Here is an 18,667-nt window from a genome sequence, read left to right on the forward strand (position 1 = left end):
TGGAACATTTAAACTGGAACTTGGTTACAGTTGAGTCAGAATCAGCAAATAAAGACACTGTGTATAAAATTTTGAGGATGGAGAAGTTATAGTAGTGTTAGAGAACAGTTTTAGTACCACCTTAAGCTTCACCAGAAGTTGAAAACTGACCACCCATTAATACACCTTAATATTACTTCCTTTCAATTTAAAGCAAGGAAAAGAAAAATAAAATCAGGCAGGTTGTGTAATTGTGTAACAAGCCTGTTTAAAGCCCCCACAAAGTTGAAAGTCTCACTTTTGGATAGCATTATAGTTTACCGGTTTAAGTGGTTAAAAGAAAGGAAAAAAATAAAGCTTTTTTCCTAAATAAGGGACTATGTTTTGCATACCTTGTTGATGTTTTCAAGTGTGACAGATGCTATTTGGTCCAGCAGACCAGTATGCAGGCAATTTGCTTTGGTTAAAAACAACGCAAAATCTGGGACATTGGATCCAGTCATCTGATCCATCAGTCGTTTAAATGTTGCCATAGTTTCTTCAGCAAGTACTTCTTCAAACCATTCTCCAGAGATGTATTTTAGCTCTTCCAGTAGCAGGTCCATACAGTCTGCCTTCTGCAGTCTCTCTAAACCACAATCATTTAGCCGTTGTAGCAGCTTCATATGCACTGCTGCTGTGCCAGATTGGTATGAGGAACCCATTCGTACCCATTTTGTGATGGCAATGGCCAATGCATTCAGGTCACTTAAATTACACTGGGGCAAGACAGCATCAATACGTGCAATGATCAAGTGGTCAATTCTTGGAGCGGGAAGGAGGGAGAGAACCCGAGTTAACATGGACACCTCATAGGGCACAACACTGCGATGAAGATAACTGGTGGATGGGAACGAAGGGGTGGCAAATGCAAGAGAAAAGAGACAAAATTAGTATTTAGAAGTGCCAAATCCACTGGTAACTTTTCATTATGCACCATATCTGATAGGAATAAGATTTAGACTACACATTAATTAAAGATGAATAAACTGCAACTCAGGTGGCAGGTTCAAAACAAAATAGCTCTAAGATTTACTAGGAGCTCAATAATATATTTATACTAATGAGAAAGGAGGCAATTCAGGAATCTTAGCATGTAGGCACGGTTCTTCATACAATGCACAAAATAGCTTATAAGACTAACCTATAATTACCATACTTCCTGTGTGCCTTAATCAATAATTAACTCTACACCTAATTATGAAAAGAAAATATTAGAAAAGGCTGCCTTGCATCTGAATTTGCATTGCAAGATCAAAAGCATGCTATCCTGTAAAATAACCAGAGTATTCAAGATTCATCTTCAGTCACTAAATTCACAACTCAAATAGGCTATTTGATTCTGCTACTGTTCACACGCTACACAAGCTTCTGCCCAACTTACTCAGTGTAACCATGAATGTAAAAGATCCACGGTACTATAAATGAAGACGAGCAGGGTTTCTCCAGCATTCTGGCCAATATTTAGCTATATATCTAGCTCCTTGCACATCCACAAATTTCCTTGCTCTACCATTGATGTTATGCCGTTGGCTGCCTAGGCCCAAGCTCTGGAATGCTCTCCATAACGCTGTCTACAAACCATTTCTTCACCAACTTCAATCTCCTTTTGGAGCTCTGCGCTTAAGCTGTTTTAGGTGGTATATAAATGCAAGTTTTGTCAGTCCAAAACTTGCTTTATTTACAAGCCTATAAGCGCTGCAAACATGGGTCAGCATAAAAAAGAACTTTGAACTAAATTTATCAAGATCAAACAACTTATTTTATTTGTTAGGCAATTTTTTGAAGGTACCGAATTTTGTTTTTCCCAACTGCTACATGATTTGCAATGAGCTTCTGAAAATATACTGGGTACTTGCTACAAGGCGTGTAAAATCTCAGTTCCCAAAGCAGCACATCATTTTCAGTAAAATATAGCATAAATAATTCAGTAGTATTGTTGACTAATGCTTAATAACAAAGGTTAACAGCTGAAACTTCTAGTGGCATTAAGTTTATTCAGAAAATTCAGTGCTCAGTATTTCAATAAACTTAAATTCTATTCTTTTTATTCATTCATGGGACATGGGTGTCACTGGCTGGCCAGCATTTATTGCCCATCCCTAGTTGCCCAAGAGTAGATGTGAGTCAACCACATTGTTGTGGCTCTGGAGTCACACATAGGCCAGACTGGGTAAGGACGGCAGATTTCCTTTCCTAAAGGACACCAGTGAATCAGATGGATTTTTCCAACAATCGACAATGATTTCATGGTCATCAGTAGATTCTTAAGTCCACAGTTTTTTTAATTGAATTCAAATTCTATCATCTGCCATGGCGGGTTTCAAACCCAGGGCCCCAGAACATTAATTGAGTTTCTGGATTAATAGTCCAGCACTAGGTCATCGCCTCCCTGATTCTATATCACTCATTGGAAAATTTACAGAAAATCGGTTTTGAATGTGTTTGGGAAAAAACTGCACAGTAGAGCTCAAAATTACTAAAACACATGTTTGATTATTTTCAGTACATTAAAGTGCAACATGATAACACTGTTTCTGTGACAAGTATTTATGATTAGTTTTCCCACTAAAAATTTTACCTTACTAACAGTCGTCTCAGTTCTGCACATAACTCTGGATTTTGACAGCGAAGTGATAACAATGCCTGTGTTATCCTTGCAATATCCACTGGCTTGTATAGATCCAATTGCTTGAGCAAAATTGATGCAACTCTGAGTGAGGAGAGAGATAAAATCAAGGATTTTCCGGTCAAAGGCTAATACAAAAAGTAACAATGTTATTGCACGGAGTATTTCTTACAACCACTAGAGTACATTTTCTTGCGAGCAGAATATATACTTACTTTTGAATTAGTTGCAGATTCCTGCAATCCATCTCTTCCATGGTCTCTATTACTGCTAATGTCTGTGATGGGTTAAATTCTTCGACCATTAATAAGGTAGCAGCTTCAAGCCTATACAAATGGAGTAAGCATGTGAGAAGGAAAAAAAGTTCTGCTGCAAGTTAATTATATCGTAATGGGTTTAGATTTATCAGTTTTGATATATCTGTTTTTTTTAAATTAGTTTCTTATTTACTTCCATGTTCAAAGCTAGATTGTGATTTTCAGGGCTTTTCAAAAATCCAAATAAACTACATTGAGTAATATTATCTGTTTGCAATAAGCTCAATAAGAAATTGAGGTGCCTCATCATTCAGAATCATTCATTTCTAAATCCATGTTGATTCCTTAGAAATTATCACTCTTGTCTAGGCCTGCAGAATACGTTCAATTACTTTATTCAGTTTGATCCCATTGAATCCCTAAAATGCAGAAGGGAGCCATTCGGCCCATTGAGTCTGCACCTACTCTCTGAAAGAGCATTCTACCCAGGTCCACAACCCCATCCATGTAACCCTGTGCATTTACCAAGATATGTCAACCTAACCTACACACCTTTGAACATTTGAGGGCAGATTAGCATGGCTAATACACCAAACCTGCACATTTTTGGACTGTAGGGGGAAATTAAATCAGCCAGAGAAAACCCAGGCAGACACAGGGAGAATGTGCAAACTCCACACAGCGTGACACCCAAGGCTGGAATCGAACCAAGGTCTCTGGCACTGTGAAGCAGCAGTGCTAACCACTGCACCAATGTGATATTAAAATAATGGGCCTGTAATTATTTCGGTCAGATAACACACAAAAATATGCAACACATACTTCTGATTAAAATTCAGCTCAGTTTTTGCAATTAGTTTAAATTAAATAGTTTTAAAACATTTAGAGTCATAAAGCTTTACAGCATGGAAACAGGCTCTTTAGCCCAACTTGTCCATGCCACTCAGTTTTTACCATTAAGCTAGTCCAATTTCCCACAATTGGCCTATATCCCTCTATACCCATCTTACCCACGTAACTGTCTAGATGCTTTTTAAAAGACAAAATTGTATTTGCCTCTACTACTGCCTCTGGCAGCTCGTTCCAGATACTCATCACCCTGTGTGTGAAAACATTACCCCTCTGGACACTTCTGTATCTCTCCCCACTCATTTTAAACATATGCCTTCAAGTTTTAGACTCCCCTACCTTTGGGAAACGATATTGACTATCCATCTAACTTATCCATGCCCCTCATTATTTCATAGACTTTTATAAGATCCTCTCTAAGCCTCACATGCTCCAGGGAGAAAAGTCCCAGTCTTTCCAGCCTCTCCTTATTACTCAAACTATCAAGTCCCAGTAGCATCCTAGTTAATCTTTTCTGCACACTTTCTAGTTTAATAATATCCTTTATATAACAGGGTGACAGGAACTGTACACAGTATTTCAAGTGTGGCTTTACTAATATCTTGCACAACTTCAACAAGACATCCCAACTCCTGCACTCAATGCTCTGACCAATGAAAGCAAGCATGGTGAATGCTTCTTCACCACTCTGTCCACCGGTGACTCTACTTTCAAGAAGCTATGAACCTGTATCCTTAGATTTTTTTATTTTACAAATCTCCCCGACACCCCACCATTAACTCAGTAAATCTTGCACTGGTTCAATCTACCAAAATGCAGCACCTCACATTTATCCAAATTAAACTCCATCTGCCATTCGTCAGCCCACTGGCCCAATTGATCAAAATCCTGTTGCAATCTTAGATAACCTTCTTCACTGTCCACTATGCCACCAATCTTGGTGTCATCTGCAAATTTACTAACCATGCCTCCTAAATTCCCATCCAACCCAAAATCATTAATATAAAGTTGGATTTAATCATATTAAATGCTTAAGTTTATATTAATGACCTCCAATCGTTTTTACTGGGATTTAATTCATTATTTCATAAATGGATGAAGATCATGAAATTAATATTTCAAAACAATTGCATTTATTGGATTCATAGAATCCACAGAATCATAGAATTCCGACACTGCAGAAGGAGGCCATTCAGCCCATGAGTCTGCACTGGCCACAAACCCACCCAGGCCCTACCTCCATATCCCTCTAACTTATGTATCTCAGGACTTTAAGTGGCAATTTTTAGCATGGCCAATCAACCTAACCAGCACATCTTTGGACTGTGGGAGGAAACCAGAGCACTCGGAGGAAATCCACGCAGGCACGAAGAGAATGTGCAAACTCCACACAGACAATGACCCAAACCAGAATTGAACCCAGGTCCCTGCAGCTGTGAAGCAAAAGTGCTAACCACTGTGCTACAGTGCCGCCCAGATTTTTTTAAAGGAATTTCTTTTAAATCATGCAAACAAAGTACAACTTCACATATTTCTTTTACAACAAGGAAAAAGGAGGTCAGAAGTTACTTCAGATGTCAAAGCCACCAAAGTTAGTAACGTACCTTTCCCTAACCACCGGCCCAGATAAAGGTCCTAATGCTGCAAACAGCTTGGCAAAACTGGCAGGGTCAGTGTGAGTATTCAGAAGTTCAGTAAGTCTCCATTTTGCAGCTAACCGAAAGTGACAATTGTTAAAATGTAGAGCCTGGTATACTCCAAGAATTATACTTATGTTATCAGCATCCAGACATTTTATGTTTTGAAGAAAAATCTTGTTGCATTTTTCCAACAGAGGACGATAGCTGAATTTGATATTGCGTAAAAATTGTGCGATTCGGCGTGACGTATTAAATTCAGAAGAATCCCTGGTTTCCAGCAGAAGTTCTGCCTTTTCTATCAGACAATTTCGAAGGCGTGGGGAGATCATACCAGAAATACTCAACATTAATGATGAAAGTATCCTATTCAATAGACAAACATGATTATCAGTGATAAATAATGCTTTCAGAATCATTAATTGCTTTGCGCATTTATATTTAACATTGTAAAAAAAGTTATACCTATTTTTCCGATACTACAGTATGTAATTCAACAGCTGTTGTCAGATTGAGTAAGTACCAATTGGAGACTGCACAGATAAATATTAATATGACTAGTACTGTGTGCCACTTCAAAAAATCAATTCTATTGAAATCAAACCATTTTGCTGTCTAATCATATCATTTTGTAAGATCGCATTTAAAACATCTGAAAAATATATACTTGGAACAAAAAAATAACTATTTCCATTACTTACAACTTGGTAGCATACAACAGCACCTACTGATCTATAATTAACATACATCAATCCTTTAATCAAGTTCAGGAAACATACATATAAAAAATGTTTTAAAATTCATCAATGAATACTTTATTCCACAAAATTCCATAGCAGCTTTACTTTGCATTTCAAAAACATTTTATATTTGTATAGCATTTTATGCTTCTCAGAATCATTTCAATACACTTCACACACAGGAGTGCAGTTCCTGCTGTTAAGTAAGCAAACCTGAAAACAATGCACAAATAGTGACATAAAGCATTGCGACCATTAAATAACAATGGTGCTTCTTGTCTATTCATGTTACCTTGCATCCTGTATGAATTCCATTTTCCTGCTAACAATATCTGTGATTTCTCCCATTATTGGGCTGTGATACATATGCTGATCAGTCAAACATACAGCAAACTTGGATAATGTAGCCATGTTAAACCTGTCACAACAGAAACAGCTTTAACACTTACAGGCTGGGAAAAAAAAACTACAGAAATGTAAATATTTTATTCAATAGAGTTAGGTGTTAACTTATCTTTTTGGCTACGATCACAGCAATATGAACTGGCAGAGCAACAATGTTAAACAGCACCAATAATATGCATATCTCCATAACAATCAAAAGGGTTAATGGAATGCTGACCTTTACATCCAGAGGGCTAAAATTCAAGGGAATAGAAGTTGTGCTATAGCTATCACAAAGCCCTGATTAGATCATACTGATTGCACTGGATTCAGTGTTGGGTGCCACATCTTAGAAAAGATAATATATACCACCCTGGAGGAAGTGGATTTACTAAATATCACCTGGACTTCAAATGATCAAATTACAAGCAATTACAGAAACTGGGGTTAAATTACCCAAAATTTAGAAAATTACAGGGCGAGTTGATCAAAGTTAAATAAAGAAACTATTCCCACTGATTGCTGGGTCTAGGACTAAAGTACATCACTTAAAAATAAGAGCCAGACCTTAGGAAACACTTCTACCTGGAAAGTTGATAGGAGTTTGGGACTGTCTTCTGCAAATGTCAGTTGATGATAGGTCAATTTTAAATCCAAGACTGATAAATTTTCATAATCAAATATAATGGGGAATGGGGCAAAGGTAGGTATATGGAGTTAGGTCACCAGTGAGCTTGCACAAGCCAAAGGGAGAGAGCCTGCAGCCGGAGTGAGAATTGGCCAGAGTAAGGATATCGGGAATTTAAGCCGAGTGGGAATTCGGTGCTGAAGAGGAAGTGGTGCTCATCTCCAGGAGAGGCGAACCCGCTAGGGAGACTTGAGGGCAAGAGAGAGGTAGAAAGAAATCAAACTGTGTTGTTACAGTGATTGGCTGGTAACTGGTAAGTAGTTTTTCTTTTTTTTGACTTGGCATTGTTGTTGTTGTCAGATAGCTTAATGTTTACGTCATGGCAGGAAATCCCAGACTTGTGTCATGCTCCTCTTGTGCAATGTGGGAATTCAGGGATTCTTCTAGTGTCCCTGGTTCCTTCACGTGCAAAACATGTATCCAACTGCAGCTCCTGTTAGACTGCTTGATGACTCTGGAGCTGCAGATGGATTTACTTTGGAGCATTCACCATGCTAAGGAAGTCGTGAATAGCACATTCAGTGAGTTGGTCACACTGCAGACAAAAATTACTGAGGGAGATAGGGAATGGGTGACCACCAGACGGAGGAAGAGTAGAAAGGCAGTGCAGAAGTCCCCTGCAGTCATCTCCCTCCAAAACAGATATACCACTTTGAATACTGTTAGCCAAGATGGCTCACCAGGGGAAGGTGGCAGCAGCCAGGTTCATGACAGCATGGGTGGCTCTGCTGCACAGAAGGACAGGGAAAAAAAAAGAGTGCCAGGGCTGTAGTGTTGGGGGATTAATTGTAAGGGGAATAGACAGGCGTTTCTGTGGATGCAAACCAGACTCCAGAATGGATGTTGCCTCCCTGGTCAAGGTTGTTCTGAGGTGTTCTTGTTCTAAGGTATCTTGGACTGGCTGCAGGACATTTTGGAGAGCACGGGTAACACTCAGCTGTCATGGTGCATATAGGCACCAGTGATATAGATCTTAAAAAATGAAATGAGGCACTACAAGCTAAATTTAGGGAGTTAGGAGTTAAACTAAAAAGTAGGGTCTAAAAGGTCAGGATTGGTACCAGTGCCACGGGCTAGTCAGAGTAGGAATGTCAGGATGAATATGTGGCTTGAAATATGGTGCAGCAGGGAGGGCTGCAAATTCCTGGGACATTGGAACTGGTTCTGGGGGATATGGGGCTAGTACAAATTGGACAGTCTGTACCTAGGCAGGACTGCAACTAATGTCCGAGAGGTAGTGTTTGCTAGTGCTGTTGGGGAGGGTTTAAACTAATGTAGCAAGGGGATGGGAACTGATGCAGGAAGTCAGAGGGAAGTAAAGTGGGTCAGACATGAAAGACAGTAAGGGAAAAAGTAGAAGGCAGAGAAACCAAATACTAAAATCAAAAAGGGCAACACTACAGAGTACAGAAACTATGGAGAACTCGGTGAATGGGTCCAGTAAGGCTAAAAGAAATACAACATGGAGAGTGTACAAAACATGACAGGACAGACGGTCTGAGAAAGCAGGGCAGAAAGCGAGGGAAGTCTGGATTAAATTGCATTTATTTCAATGCAAAAGGCCTGACCGGCAAGACAGATGAACTCAGGGCATGGATGGCTACGTAGGACTGGGATATTATAGCTATTACTGAAACATGGCTAAGGGAGGGGCAGGACTGGCAGCTCAATGTTCCAGGGTACAGATACTATAGGAAAGATAGAACAGAGGTAAAGAGAGGAGGTGGAGTTGCATTTTTGAATCAGGAGAACATCATGGCAGTACTGAAAGGGGATACGTCCATGGGTTCACCCACTGAGTCTATACGAGTAGAACTGAGAAACAAGAAGGGAGAGATCACTTTGATAGGAGTGTACTACAGATCCCCAAATAGTCAGCAAGGAATTGAGGAGCAAACATGTAAGGAGACTGCAGATAGCTCCAAGAAAAATAGGGTGGTAAAAGTAAGGGACTTTCCCAACATTGACCAGGATAGCCATAGTATTAGATAGGGTGGATGGAGAGAAATTTGTTCAGTGTGTTCAGGAGGAATTTCTCATTCAGTATGTGGATGGCCCGACTACAGATGGAGCAAGACCTGACCTCCACTTGGGAAATAAGGAAGAGCAGATGACAGAAGTGTTAGCGAGGGATTACTTTGGGACCAATGACCATTATTCCATTAGTTTTAAGATAGCTATGGAGAATGAAAGGTCTGTCCCAAAAGTTAAAATTCTAAATTGGGGTATGGCCAATTTTGATGGTGGTAGACAGGAACTTTCAAAAGTTGATTGGGGTAGTGTGTTGGCAGACAAATGGATGTCTGGTAAGTGGGAGGCTTTCGAAAGTGTGTTAACCAGGGTTCAGGGTAAGCACATTCACTTTAGAGCAAAGGGCAAAGCTGGTAGAAGTAGAAAATTCTGAATGACTTGGGATATTACAGTCCTGGACAAAAAGAAGAAGGCATATGACTTGGTCAGCTGAGATCAAGTGGATTCCTTGAAGAGTATAGAGGTTGTTGGAGTTGAGTTGAGAGAGAAATCAGGAGAGCAAAAAGGAGACATGAGATTGCTTTGGCAGATAGGGCAAAGGAGAATCCAAAGAGTTTCTACAAAAACATAAAGGGCAAAAGAGTAACTAGGAAGACAGTAGGGCCTCTTAAGGATTAACAAGGTCATCTATGTGCAGATCGACAAGAGATGGGTGAGATCCTAAATGAATATTGTTCATTGGTATTTACTGTTAAGAAAGGCGTGGATAATAGGGAACATGGGGAAATAAATAGTGATGTCTTGAGGAGCGTACATATTACAGAAACGGAGATGCTGGAAGTCTTAAAGCCCATCAAGGTAGATAAATCCCCAGGATCTGATGAAATGTATCCAGGATGTTATGGGAGGCTAGGGAGGAAATAACAGGTCATCGGCAGCCATAGGCGAGGTGCCTGAAAATGTAGGGTAGCAAATGTTGTGCCTTTGTTTAAGAAGAGTTGCAAGAAAAAGCCTGGACTAGGGACCAACAGAATGGTGACCCTAATGTCTGTAGTGGGTAAGTTGTTAGAAGGTATTCTGAGAGACAGAATCTACAGGTATTTAGAGGGGCAAGGACTGATTAGGGACAGTCAGCATGGCTTTGTGAGTGGAAAATTATGTCTTACAAAGTTTTGAAGGGGTAACCAAGAAAATAGATGAGGGCAGGGCAGTACCACATGGTAGTCTGTTGCACAAGATTAAATCTCATGGGATCCAGGGCTAGGTAGCCAATTGGATACAAAATTGGCTTGATGACAGAAGACAGAGGGCAGTTGTGGAGGGTTGTTTTTCAAACTGGAGGTCTGTGACCAGTGGTGTGCCTCAGGGATCAGTGCTGGGTCCACTGTTATTTATATTAATGATTTGGATGAGAATTTTTGGGACATGGGTACTAAGTTTGCAGATGATACCAAGGTTGGTGGCATAGTGGACAGTGAAAAAGGTTATCTTGGATTGCAATGGGATCTTGATCAATTGGGCCAGAGGGCCAATGAATGGCAGATGGAATTTAGTTTAGACATATGTGAGGTGATACGTTTTGGTAGATCACATTGAGGCAGGACTTATTCAGTTAATGACAGGGCATTGGGAAGAGTTATAGAACAAAGAGATCAAGATGTACAAATTCATAGCTCCTTGAAAGTGGCTTCACAGGTGGACAGTGGTGAAGAAGGCATTCGACATGCTTGGTTTTATTTGTCAGAACATTGATAACAGGAATTGGGACGTCTCGTTTCTTGAAGTTGTACAAGACATTAGTAAGGCCTGAAATACTGCATACAATTCTGATCACCCTATTATAGGAAGGATATTATTAAACTAGAAAGAATGCAGAAAAGATTTACTAAGATTCTACCAGGCCTTGGTGGTTTGAGTTATAAGGAGAGGCTGGTTAGACTGGGACTTTTTCCCCTGGAGAATAGGAGGATTAGGGGTGATCTTATAGAAGTCTATAAAATAATGAGGGACATGGATAAGGTAGATCGTCAACACTTTCCCAAAGGTAGGGCAGTCTAAAACTAGAAGGCATAGGTTTAAGATAAGAGGGGAGAAATACAAAAGGGTCCAGAGGGGTAATATTTTCACACAGAATGTCTGGAATGAGCTGCCAGAGGCAGTAGTAGAGGCGGGTACAATTTTATCTTTTAGAAAGCATTTAGACAATTACATGGGTAAGATGGGTATAGAGGGATATGCAGGCAATTGGGAGTAGCCTAGTGGTTAAAAACTGGACAGCATGGGCAAGTTGGGCCAAAGGGCCTGTTTCCATGCTGTAAACCTCTATGACTCTATCAGCCACAACCTTATTGAATGGTGGCTGAACAAGCTCAAGGGGCTAAGTGGTATGCATCCGTTCTTTCGTGACATAATAAACTTCTTTCCTCACCAGATTTGGCCTGCTTCCTAAGTTGAAGTATAGCCTGAAAATAAGCATTGTACCTAACACCCCGAAACTGACATGGACACAATGGACTGAATGGTCTGCCATGTCCTAAATTTTCTATCATTTCTAATTCTATAAAATCCTATTCATGATTTCACTTATCCAGAGACCCCATAGCATTTTCCACATTGGATGGGTAGATTTTTGCCTGTACCGTACAAGAACTATTCCATTTGGGAAGTCAAATCAGACAGGGTTAGCACACTTTCCTCTCTATGCACTGAGCAGGTGAGACAGAGAAACCTATCCCTCCAATGCTCTAAAGAAACAGTGTCATCTCATTCTGCCACCTACCCTCAATCAGGATTAATATAGCCTGCTTTCTTGATAAGTGAGATTTTGGTTCTGCTGATTTTTAAATGACATTTGCTGGTCTAAACACTGGTTATTTTCCATTCTCCCAACCACATTAATGATTTCTGAATCCTGAAAAGATAAAAAATATCCTCAGATTTCACAGTAATTAAACAATAGTTAAGCCTATCACATATTTAATGACTTTATGAAAGAGCCATTCACTTAATTCTAATGTCCTGAACTTTCTTAAACCTTTAACAGTTTCCTTTTCCAATGGTTTATCCACTTCTCTTAATAACATAAATCTATGAGGTATTGGTATGTTAGCAATTGTCTACCTTTTTAAATTCAAAATATTTTTCTGTAAATCTGTGGTAGATCGAGGTCACAAAGGAAAATACTAATAAAAATGTGAAATAATGTATCCCCTGGTGAAGGTGAGGAAATTTTTCAATGTTCACTGATGAAAGAAAATTCTGAATTCATTTTTACTATTAAACATCAAATTCCTTTCCTCTCTCTCCTTGGTGTCTTCCATAATTTTCTTGCATGTTAATAACACTACTACAGAAAATGGCTTGAGAAAGTTGTTGAACACAGGACAGAGATTTGAAATTATTGCTCTTCATTAACGTCGTTTCATGTTCTACCCTAGTTTCATTGCTATTGCTAAAGCAAAATGCCGCAGACGCTGGACATTTGAAATAAAAACAGAAAATGCAAAAAAAAAATCAGCAGGCCAAGTAGTATCTGTGAAGACAGTAGACATTTCTCTGTGAATATTCATTAGAACTGGAGGTGCAGATAGAGTTGTAGTTCCAATAAAAGATCACAGAATTGAAACAGCAACTTTGTTTTTCTCTGCTGAGATGCTGCCTGACCCTGTTGAGTATTTTTAGCATTAACAGAAATGGAGGGAAAATGCTAATAAAATTTGTAAAAAAGGAATTGCAAAAATCTTGGGTGATTTTAATCTTCATATAAATTGGATGAGTTAAAATTGACAAAAATAGCCTGGAGGTTGCGTTCAGAGAGTGCATTCAGGGCAGTTCCTTAGAATAATACAACTGGAACTGAGAAAGGAAATAAGGGTAGTTTGGTACTGAAAGATTAGTAAAATCAGGGTAGACTAATTTAGAAATGAATATAGTACAGAAAATGTATGAATTACAGAAGGTACAGATGCATAGATACACATATAACCACCGTTAGAGATTTTAAATATGTATTTTTGGAAGTATTCTGTACATCTTAACCAAATACTGACTGGCCCAATGTATATTGGAATGAAAGCTAAGTAAGATGGACCACATTCTTTAAGAATAACACAACCACAGAGCATAGTTTTTATCAGTGCAGAACCACGGCATTAAATGAATGGGACAATTAATTTTCTGATAAGGGATACTTAACAGGCGGTGAGAACAACAACTCTTGAACTCTAAGGACAGACAGTGAGAAAGTTAATTTTGAACTCTATTACCTACATAATTGAAGTGGCTAAGAGAAGTGGGTGGGAACTTCCAGATTCTACAGACCAATGAATTCTCACGTTGCCAGAGTATAGGATGTAATTGGCCAAGTTAAATAATCCACATTAACATGATTGATTCATCCTATAAAGCTGCACAGAATAGGTGGGCAGATGATTTCTGAAGGAGTATAATTACAGAATGTCTTGATAATTTAATTAGAGTAATTTGAGCTGTCTTAAGTTGCTCTCCCTCACATGGTAGAACCAGGCCTGGTTCAATAAAGTTTGTCTTTAACCAGAAACTATTGTCTCCAGTGATTTATTTGTATTGACTGAGCTGTATTAATAAAGAGAAATCTCCTGTATGAAACCAGCAAAATACATGGATCTCTGAAAAACTCCTACAGGAACCAGCCAGGGAACAGGCTATTTTAAACCTGGTATCAAATAAATTGGTTGGACTTAAACCTGGTGTTGTCAGACTTCTTAATGTGTAATCAAGCAGGATTAATTAAAACATCACAGTAAAGGATCATCACAGTAAGAGTGATCATAATGTGAGAGTTTCACATTCAGTTCGAGCACAAGAAATTTATAGCGTCTTAAACAAAGGCAATTACAAGGGTATGAGTTCAGAGCTGGCTAAAGCAAAATGGGAAAACAGGCTAAAAGAAAGAAGCAGCAGAATATATTTAAAGAGATATTGCATAACTACAAAAATTCTGTTAAGAAAGACACAATGAGAAGGATCAAAGGATAAACTATCCATGGCTAATTAAGGAATCAAACTGAAAAAATGTAAAGATTAGTGGTAACCCAAAAGATTAGGAAAATTTTAGGAAGTAGAAAAGGATAATTAAAAAAAAAAGAGAAAATGGAGTATGAGAGAAGACATATAAGAAATATAAAATGGCAGGTAAAACTTCTCCAAATATATAAAAACGAAGAGAATAAAGGAAACATTAGATCCTTAGAAAGTGAGAATTAATAATGAGACACAAATATTTTGCATCACAGTAGAAGACATAGAAAACATCCCAAGAATAGTAGAACACCAAAAATATAAGAGAGGAGATAATCACAATCACTGGAGAAAAAGTACGAAGATTATTAGTCTTTGGAATGTGGCTCTGCAGAGGGCAGTGAAGATTGGGTCACTGAATATATTCAAGGCTGAGGTGAACAGATTTTCCATCGACATGGGAGTTATGGTTGTGCTGGGGAAACAGGCAACATAGTATAAAGAGTTAACAGATGGGAGATGTTAATGTATGACATAGATAATATACCACTGACAGGAGGACTCAGGAGGGGGATTAGATGTTTAGATATAGTACTAATAAACAAACGTTAAACAGATACCAGCGTATGGTTACAGTGTGTCCAATAACCAAGTACCAAGCCTAAAATCCACAGATAACAGGACCATCTCACAACAGCCAGAATGTGGAGTTACGGCTACATCAGATCAACTATGATCTTATTGAATCATGGACCTGGCTTGATAGACAAAGTACTCTACTCCTATTTCTTGTGGTGTCTTCTAGTCTTAGTCCATCCTAGATTCTTCTAAGATGACTGGAGCTTACGACAATCCCTCCTTCCACTCTGAGTTATTCATACATGTGTGGCTTTTAAGTTCTTTAATTTCTTTTATTATAATTTTCCCATCATTTCAGGTTAACTTTGTATAAAGAAAGACTATGTGGTGTCAGGGTGCCAAAAACTTTTTACAGTCAATGACTTCTGAAACATTGGCATGATTGTAATTAAGGGAAAAGTGATAGCTTTTTGCATAAGGCAAGGTTTCAAATAAAAATAGGACAACCAGAAAATCGGCATCAATGTTGTTCATTGAAGGGTTAATAATAGCCAGGGTTCCAGATAAACCATGATGCTCTGAACTCCAGTTAAAATGGCCTTTGGTTTAACATCTCATCCAAAAGTACACATCAATACAGTAGTACTTCAGTAGAATAAAAGCCTAGATTGGGTTCATGCTGGTCTTTCCTGCAATGGCCATATACCATGAACAAACAAAATGTACAGGTTGAGCTTTTAAAAGTTTACCAGCATCCAGCTCAAACAAATTAATATTCCTGAAGTTCCATTTGGATAACATTTTACCAATACCCATGCCCATGCCCCAGATTGACTAGGAATGCCTCCAATGGACTGTAAAACAGTTTGATGTGCAGGTTAAGTGGATTGGTCATGCTAAATTGCCCCTTTATATCCCAAGATGTATAGGTTATCTGGATTAACCATAGGAAATGTGTGGGATTACCGGTACAGGGCAGGAGAAGGGCCTAGGTAAAATGCTCTATCAGAGAGTCAGTAGAGACTTGATGGGCCAAACAGTCTCTTCTATACTGTAGGGATTCTAGGTGTTGAGTATTGCATGGAATAAGATTAACATGCTCAACAGGCAGTTTTTATTGAACTAACTTTATTTACAGCTCCCACAGAGAAGGCTGCAGAGAGACATTGCATCAAAATGCTCATATCTGGCAATGTAGAAGAGGAGGCATGAATTTTAAGTAAAATAATTCAGATGATCTATTGGCTGTATCCACTGTAAATTTATTCTACACGTGTGCCTTATATAGTAACCACTGAAAAGAAACATTGAATCACTAGGAGGAAACTGCACACCATTTCTCGTCACAAATATTGAAAATACAACATCAAATATGAACATTTTACTAAGTCAGCATTTACTATAGATTTGCATTCTTCTGTGCATTTATTTCCCAGTAGTTTGCTCTGTTCATACTGTAGCACTTCCAAGGCGAAATGCTATTTAAATTTTATAAAAAATAAGCTAAATGCAAGAAAAAACATTACTTGTCCAAAACTAAAGTTATAAAATCTGCTGTATTTACCTTTCAATTCGCCCCCATGCTTCAACCATGAGCTGTTGCACCATAGAATCATGAGGTTCGACATTCAATCTTAGTAAAATACGGAAATATATCATCAGATAAGAACCATTATGCTTGAAATAATGTTGATTTAACATGAATAAGTTCAAATGTATGTATGCATTTAGATTCTAAAATTGAAAACCACGTTATTGCAAACATGGAACAAATATGCAAACGTATGCTTATAAGAACATAACATAAGAACATAAGAAATAGGAGCAGGAGTAGGCCATCTAGCCCTTCAAGCCTGCCCCGCCATTCAATAAGATCATGGCTGATCTGTTGTGGCTCAGTTCCACTTTCCCGCCCTCTCCCCATAACCCTTAATCCCCTCTCTTATCAAGAACCCATCAACCCGCTTCTTAAAAATATTTAGCGAGGCAGCCTCCACCACTTCAACGGGCAGAGAATTCCATCTATTTAATATTCTGCAGATGCATGTGTTGTTGGCCTTTGAAAACTTTTTAATTGTTCTTAAACGATTCAATTTCATTCATAAATTCAAAAAAGATTGATGTGGCTCACCGAACATCCAGGATTGGAGAATGGATTCCGATGTTTATCAGAATTTCACTTAGGTTTTTAGATAAATAGACACTCATTCCATACTGATGCTGTTCACTGACTTCCTGTCACTACAGATGAATTTTGGGATTCTACATTCTGTCCAATTGTCACTGCTTCAATCTCAACATGCTCTTCTAACACTTCGTTATGGGCACTTCATTTTGGTTTTTACAATCAGAAAATGAAAAAAAAACTACTCGTACAAGTTTACAGATGGGTACGTAGGGTAGTTCTGCCTGTAGTATGATTTACAACACGTACTTTAATGTTGTGATATACATTCTAATACAGTGATAGAGATACATCTGCCACAAAAAGGCTGTCTACCAATAACGACTGAAAAACCTTAATTCTTTTAGAAAACAGCATATGCAGAAAAGCTTCATAATGACCGCACCTATTGAGTCAATGTGACACTTCGATTAACCTTATTCTATTTATTCCTGAGTACACCTTACCAGGATTTCTGGACTAATGCTAATTGAGCCAATACCAATTTAGAATTGCAAACATAGATTACTGGAAGCAAGATTGAGATGCTACAACTTTTTTTAAAAAAAAGTCATATTCCATATATTTATCTGGATGGTCTATTCCTTCAGGCTCTGTATTCTCTCCAACATGTGGATTGGAGATAGTACTCCTATGTAGCTTGCAACAGATTACCTTCGTGAACCATGAAATCGAACAAATCAATGTAATTGTTCTCAATCGTTCATTCTTTTTTAAAACTTCACTTTTTTAAAAACATATATCATCCCCATGACCTGCTCCATATCGTATTACTATCTTACAGAGTTCATATTTATTCTATCTACTAACCACTTGAGATATTCATTAACATTATAAAATTCATTCAAAGACCAAGCAGTTAACATGCTCCACTCATAAACATGAGAATACGGCAGTTTTACAGGAGTGAGGGAACTTTATACTAGAAATCATCTGAATATATTTAAATCATAATTCTAATTCATGGTGGCAGTATTTGAACAAACCATTTTAATAATCATATTAAATTGGAACAACATAACCAACTGAATTTACCAAGCAATACAAATATCAATCATGAATGGCGTCAAAATGACCACGGGTTAAGTTGAAAAAGATTGCAGAGCATGAGTAGATTAGACGCTGAATATGTCTAGTCACTTTGGAGGAGCATTCAACAACACAGAGTGCATTCAAAAAAGTAAAAACCAAAGTCAGAGAAAATTATGTTCAAACTCTGATCATTCTGCAGCTTGTTTGCAGTTTTTGTAACTGAAGGAAGATATTGATACCAATCAACTGATCCTAGCATCAGATGAGATCCAAGGAAACACCGAAAAAACGTGGGCTTTCCAGTCACATGGAAATATGGAATAATCACTAATTCACTAATTTAAACTGCCAAAGTGTGACAAAAAGACACAGTTTCAAACCAGTAAAAGACAAAATTTGACTTGATATCAGTTTTTCACACCAGTTGTGATCAACATATGGGATAGGTTTCAAGGTGCAGAAGGCAACAACCCATTAATTTAATAAACAGTTGTGCGGAGTGAAGGGAGAATTGTAGGATCTTCCTGGATGGTTGATGGGCTGGAGATCACTTTCACCTACTTAGTGCATGTTATTGCAATTTTAGTGAACTCTCCTTTCTCAAAGTCATTTATTTTATGCTTAAATAGTCACCCAGAAAAATTGGTTTCAATCTGCATTCATCTCGTCTGTTTAAACTGAATCAATACTAGATTCTGAT

At 38.2% G+C, this 18,667-nt stretch overlaps 1 protein-coding gene across 5 annotated transcripts in view; it reads right to left on the bottom strand.

The window, feature by feature from the left end:
- Nucleotides 1–18,667, bottom strand: part of fastkd1 (FAST kinase domains 1) — a 39,736-nt gene that overhangs the window by 12,681 nt on the left and 8,388 nt on the right. For all 5 annotated transcript variants that reach the window (XM_080199010.1, XM_080199011.1, XM_080199009.1 and 2 more), the window contains 6 exons: nucleotides 16,315–16,383; nucleotides 6,423–6,548; nucleotides 5,358–5,756; nucleotides 2,863–2,973; nucleotides 2,600–2,731; nucleotides 372–858 (listed from right to left, as the gene is read on the bottom strand). In XM_080199010.1, coding sequence (XP_080055136.1) covers nucleotides 372–858; nucleotides 2,600–2,731; nucleotides 2,863–2,973; nucleotides 5,358–5,756; nucleotides 6,423–6,548; nucleotides 16,315–16,383 — 1,324 coding nt within the window. The remainder of the gene's footprint in view (nucleotides 1–371; nucleotides 859–2,599; nucleotides 2,732–2,862; nucleotides 2,974–5,357; nucleotides 5,757–6,422; nucleotides 6,549–16,314; nucleotides 16,384–18,667) is intronic.

This window comes from Carcharhinus amblyrhynchos, chromosome 11 (assembly GCF_965287045.1).
Source record: "Carcharhinus amblyrhynchos chromosome 11, sCarAmb.v2.hapA, whole genome shotgun sequence".
In the NCBI taxonomy this organism is placed as follows: Eukaryota; Metazoa; Chordata; class Chondrichthyes; order Carcharhiniformes; family Carcharhinidae; genus Carcharhinus; species Carcharhinus amblyrhynchos.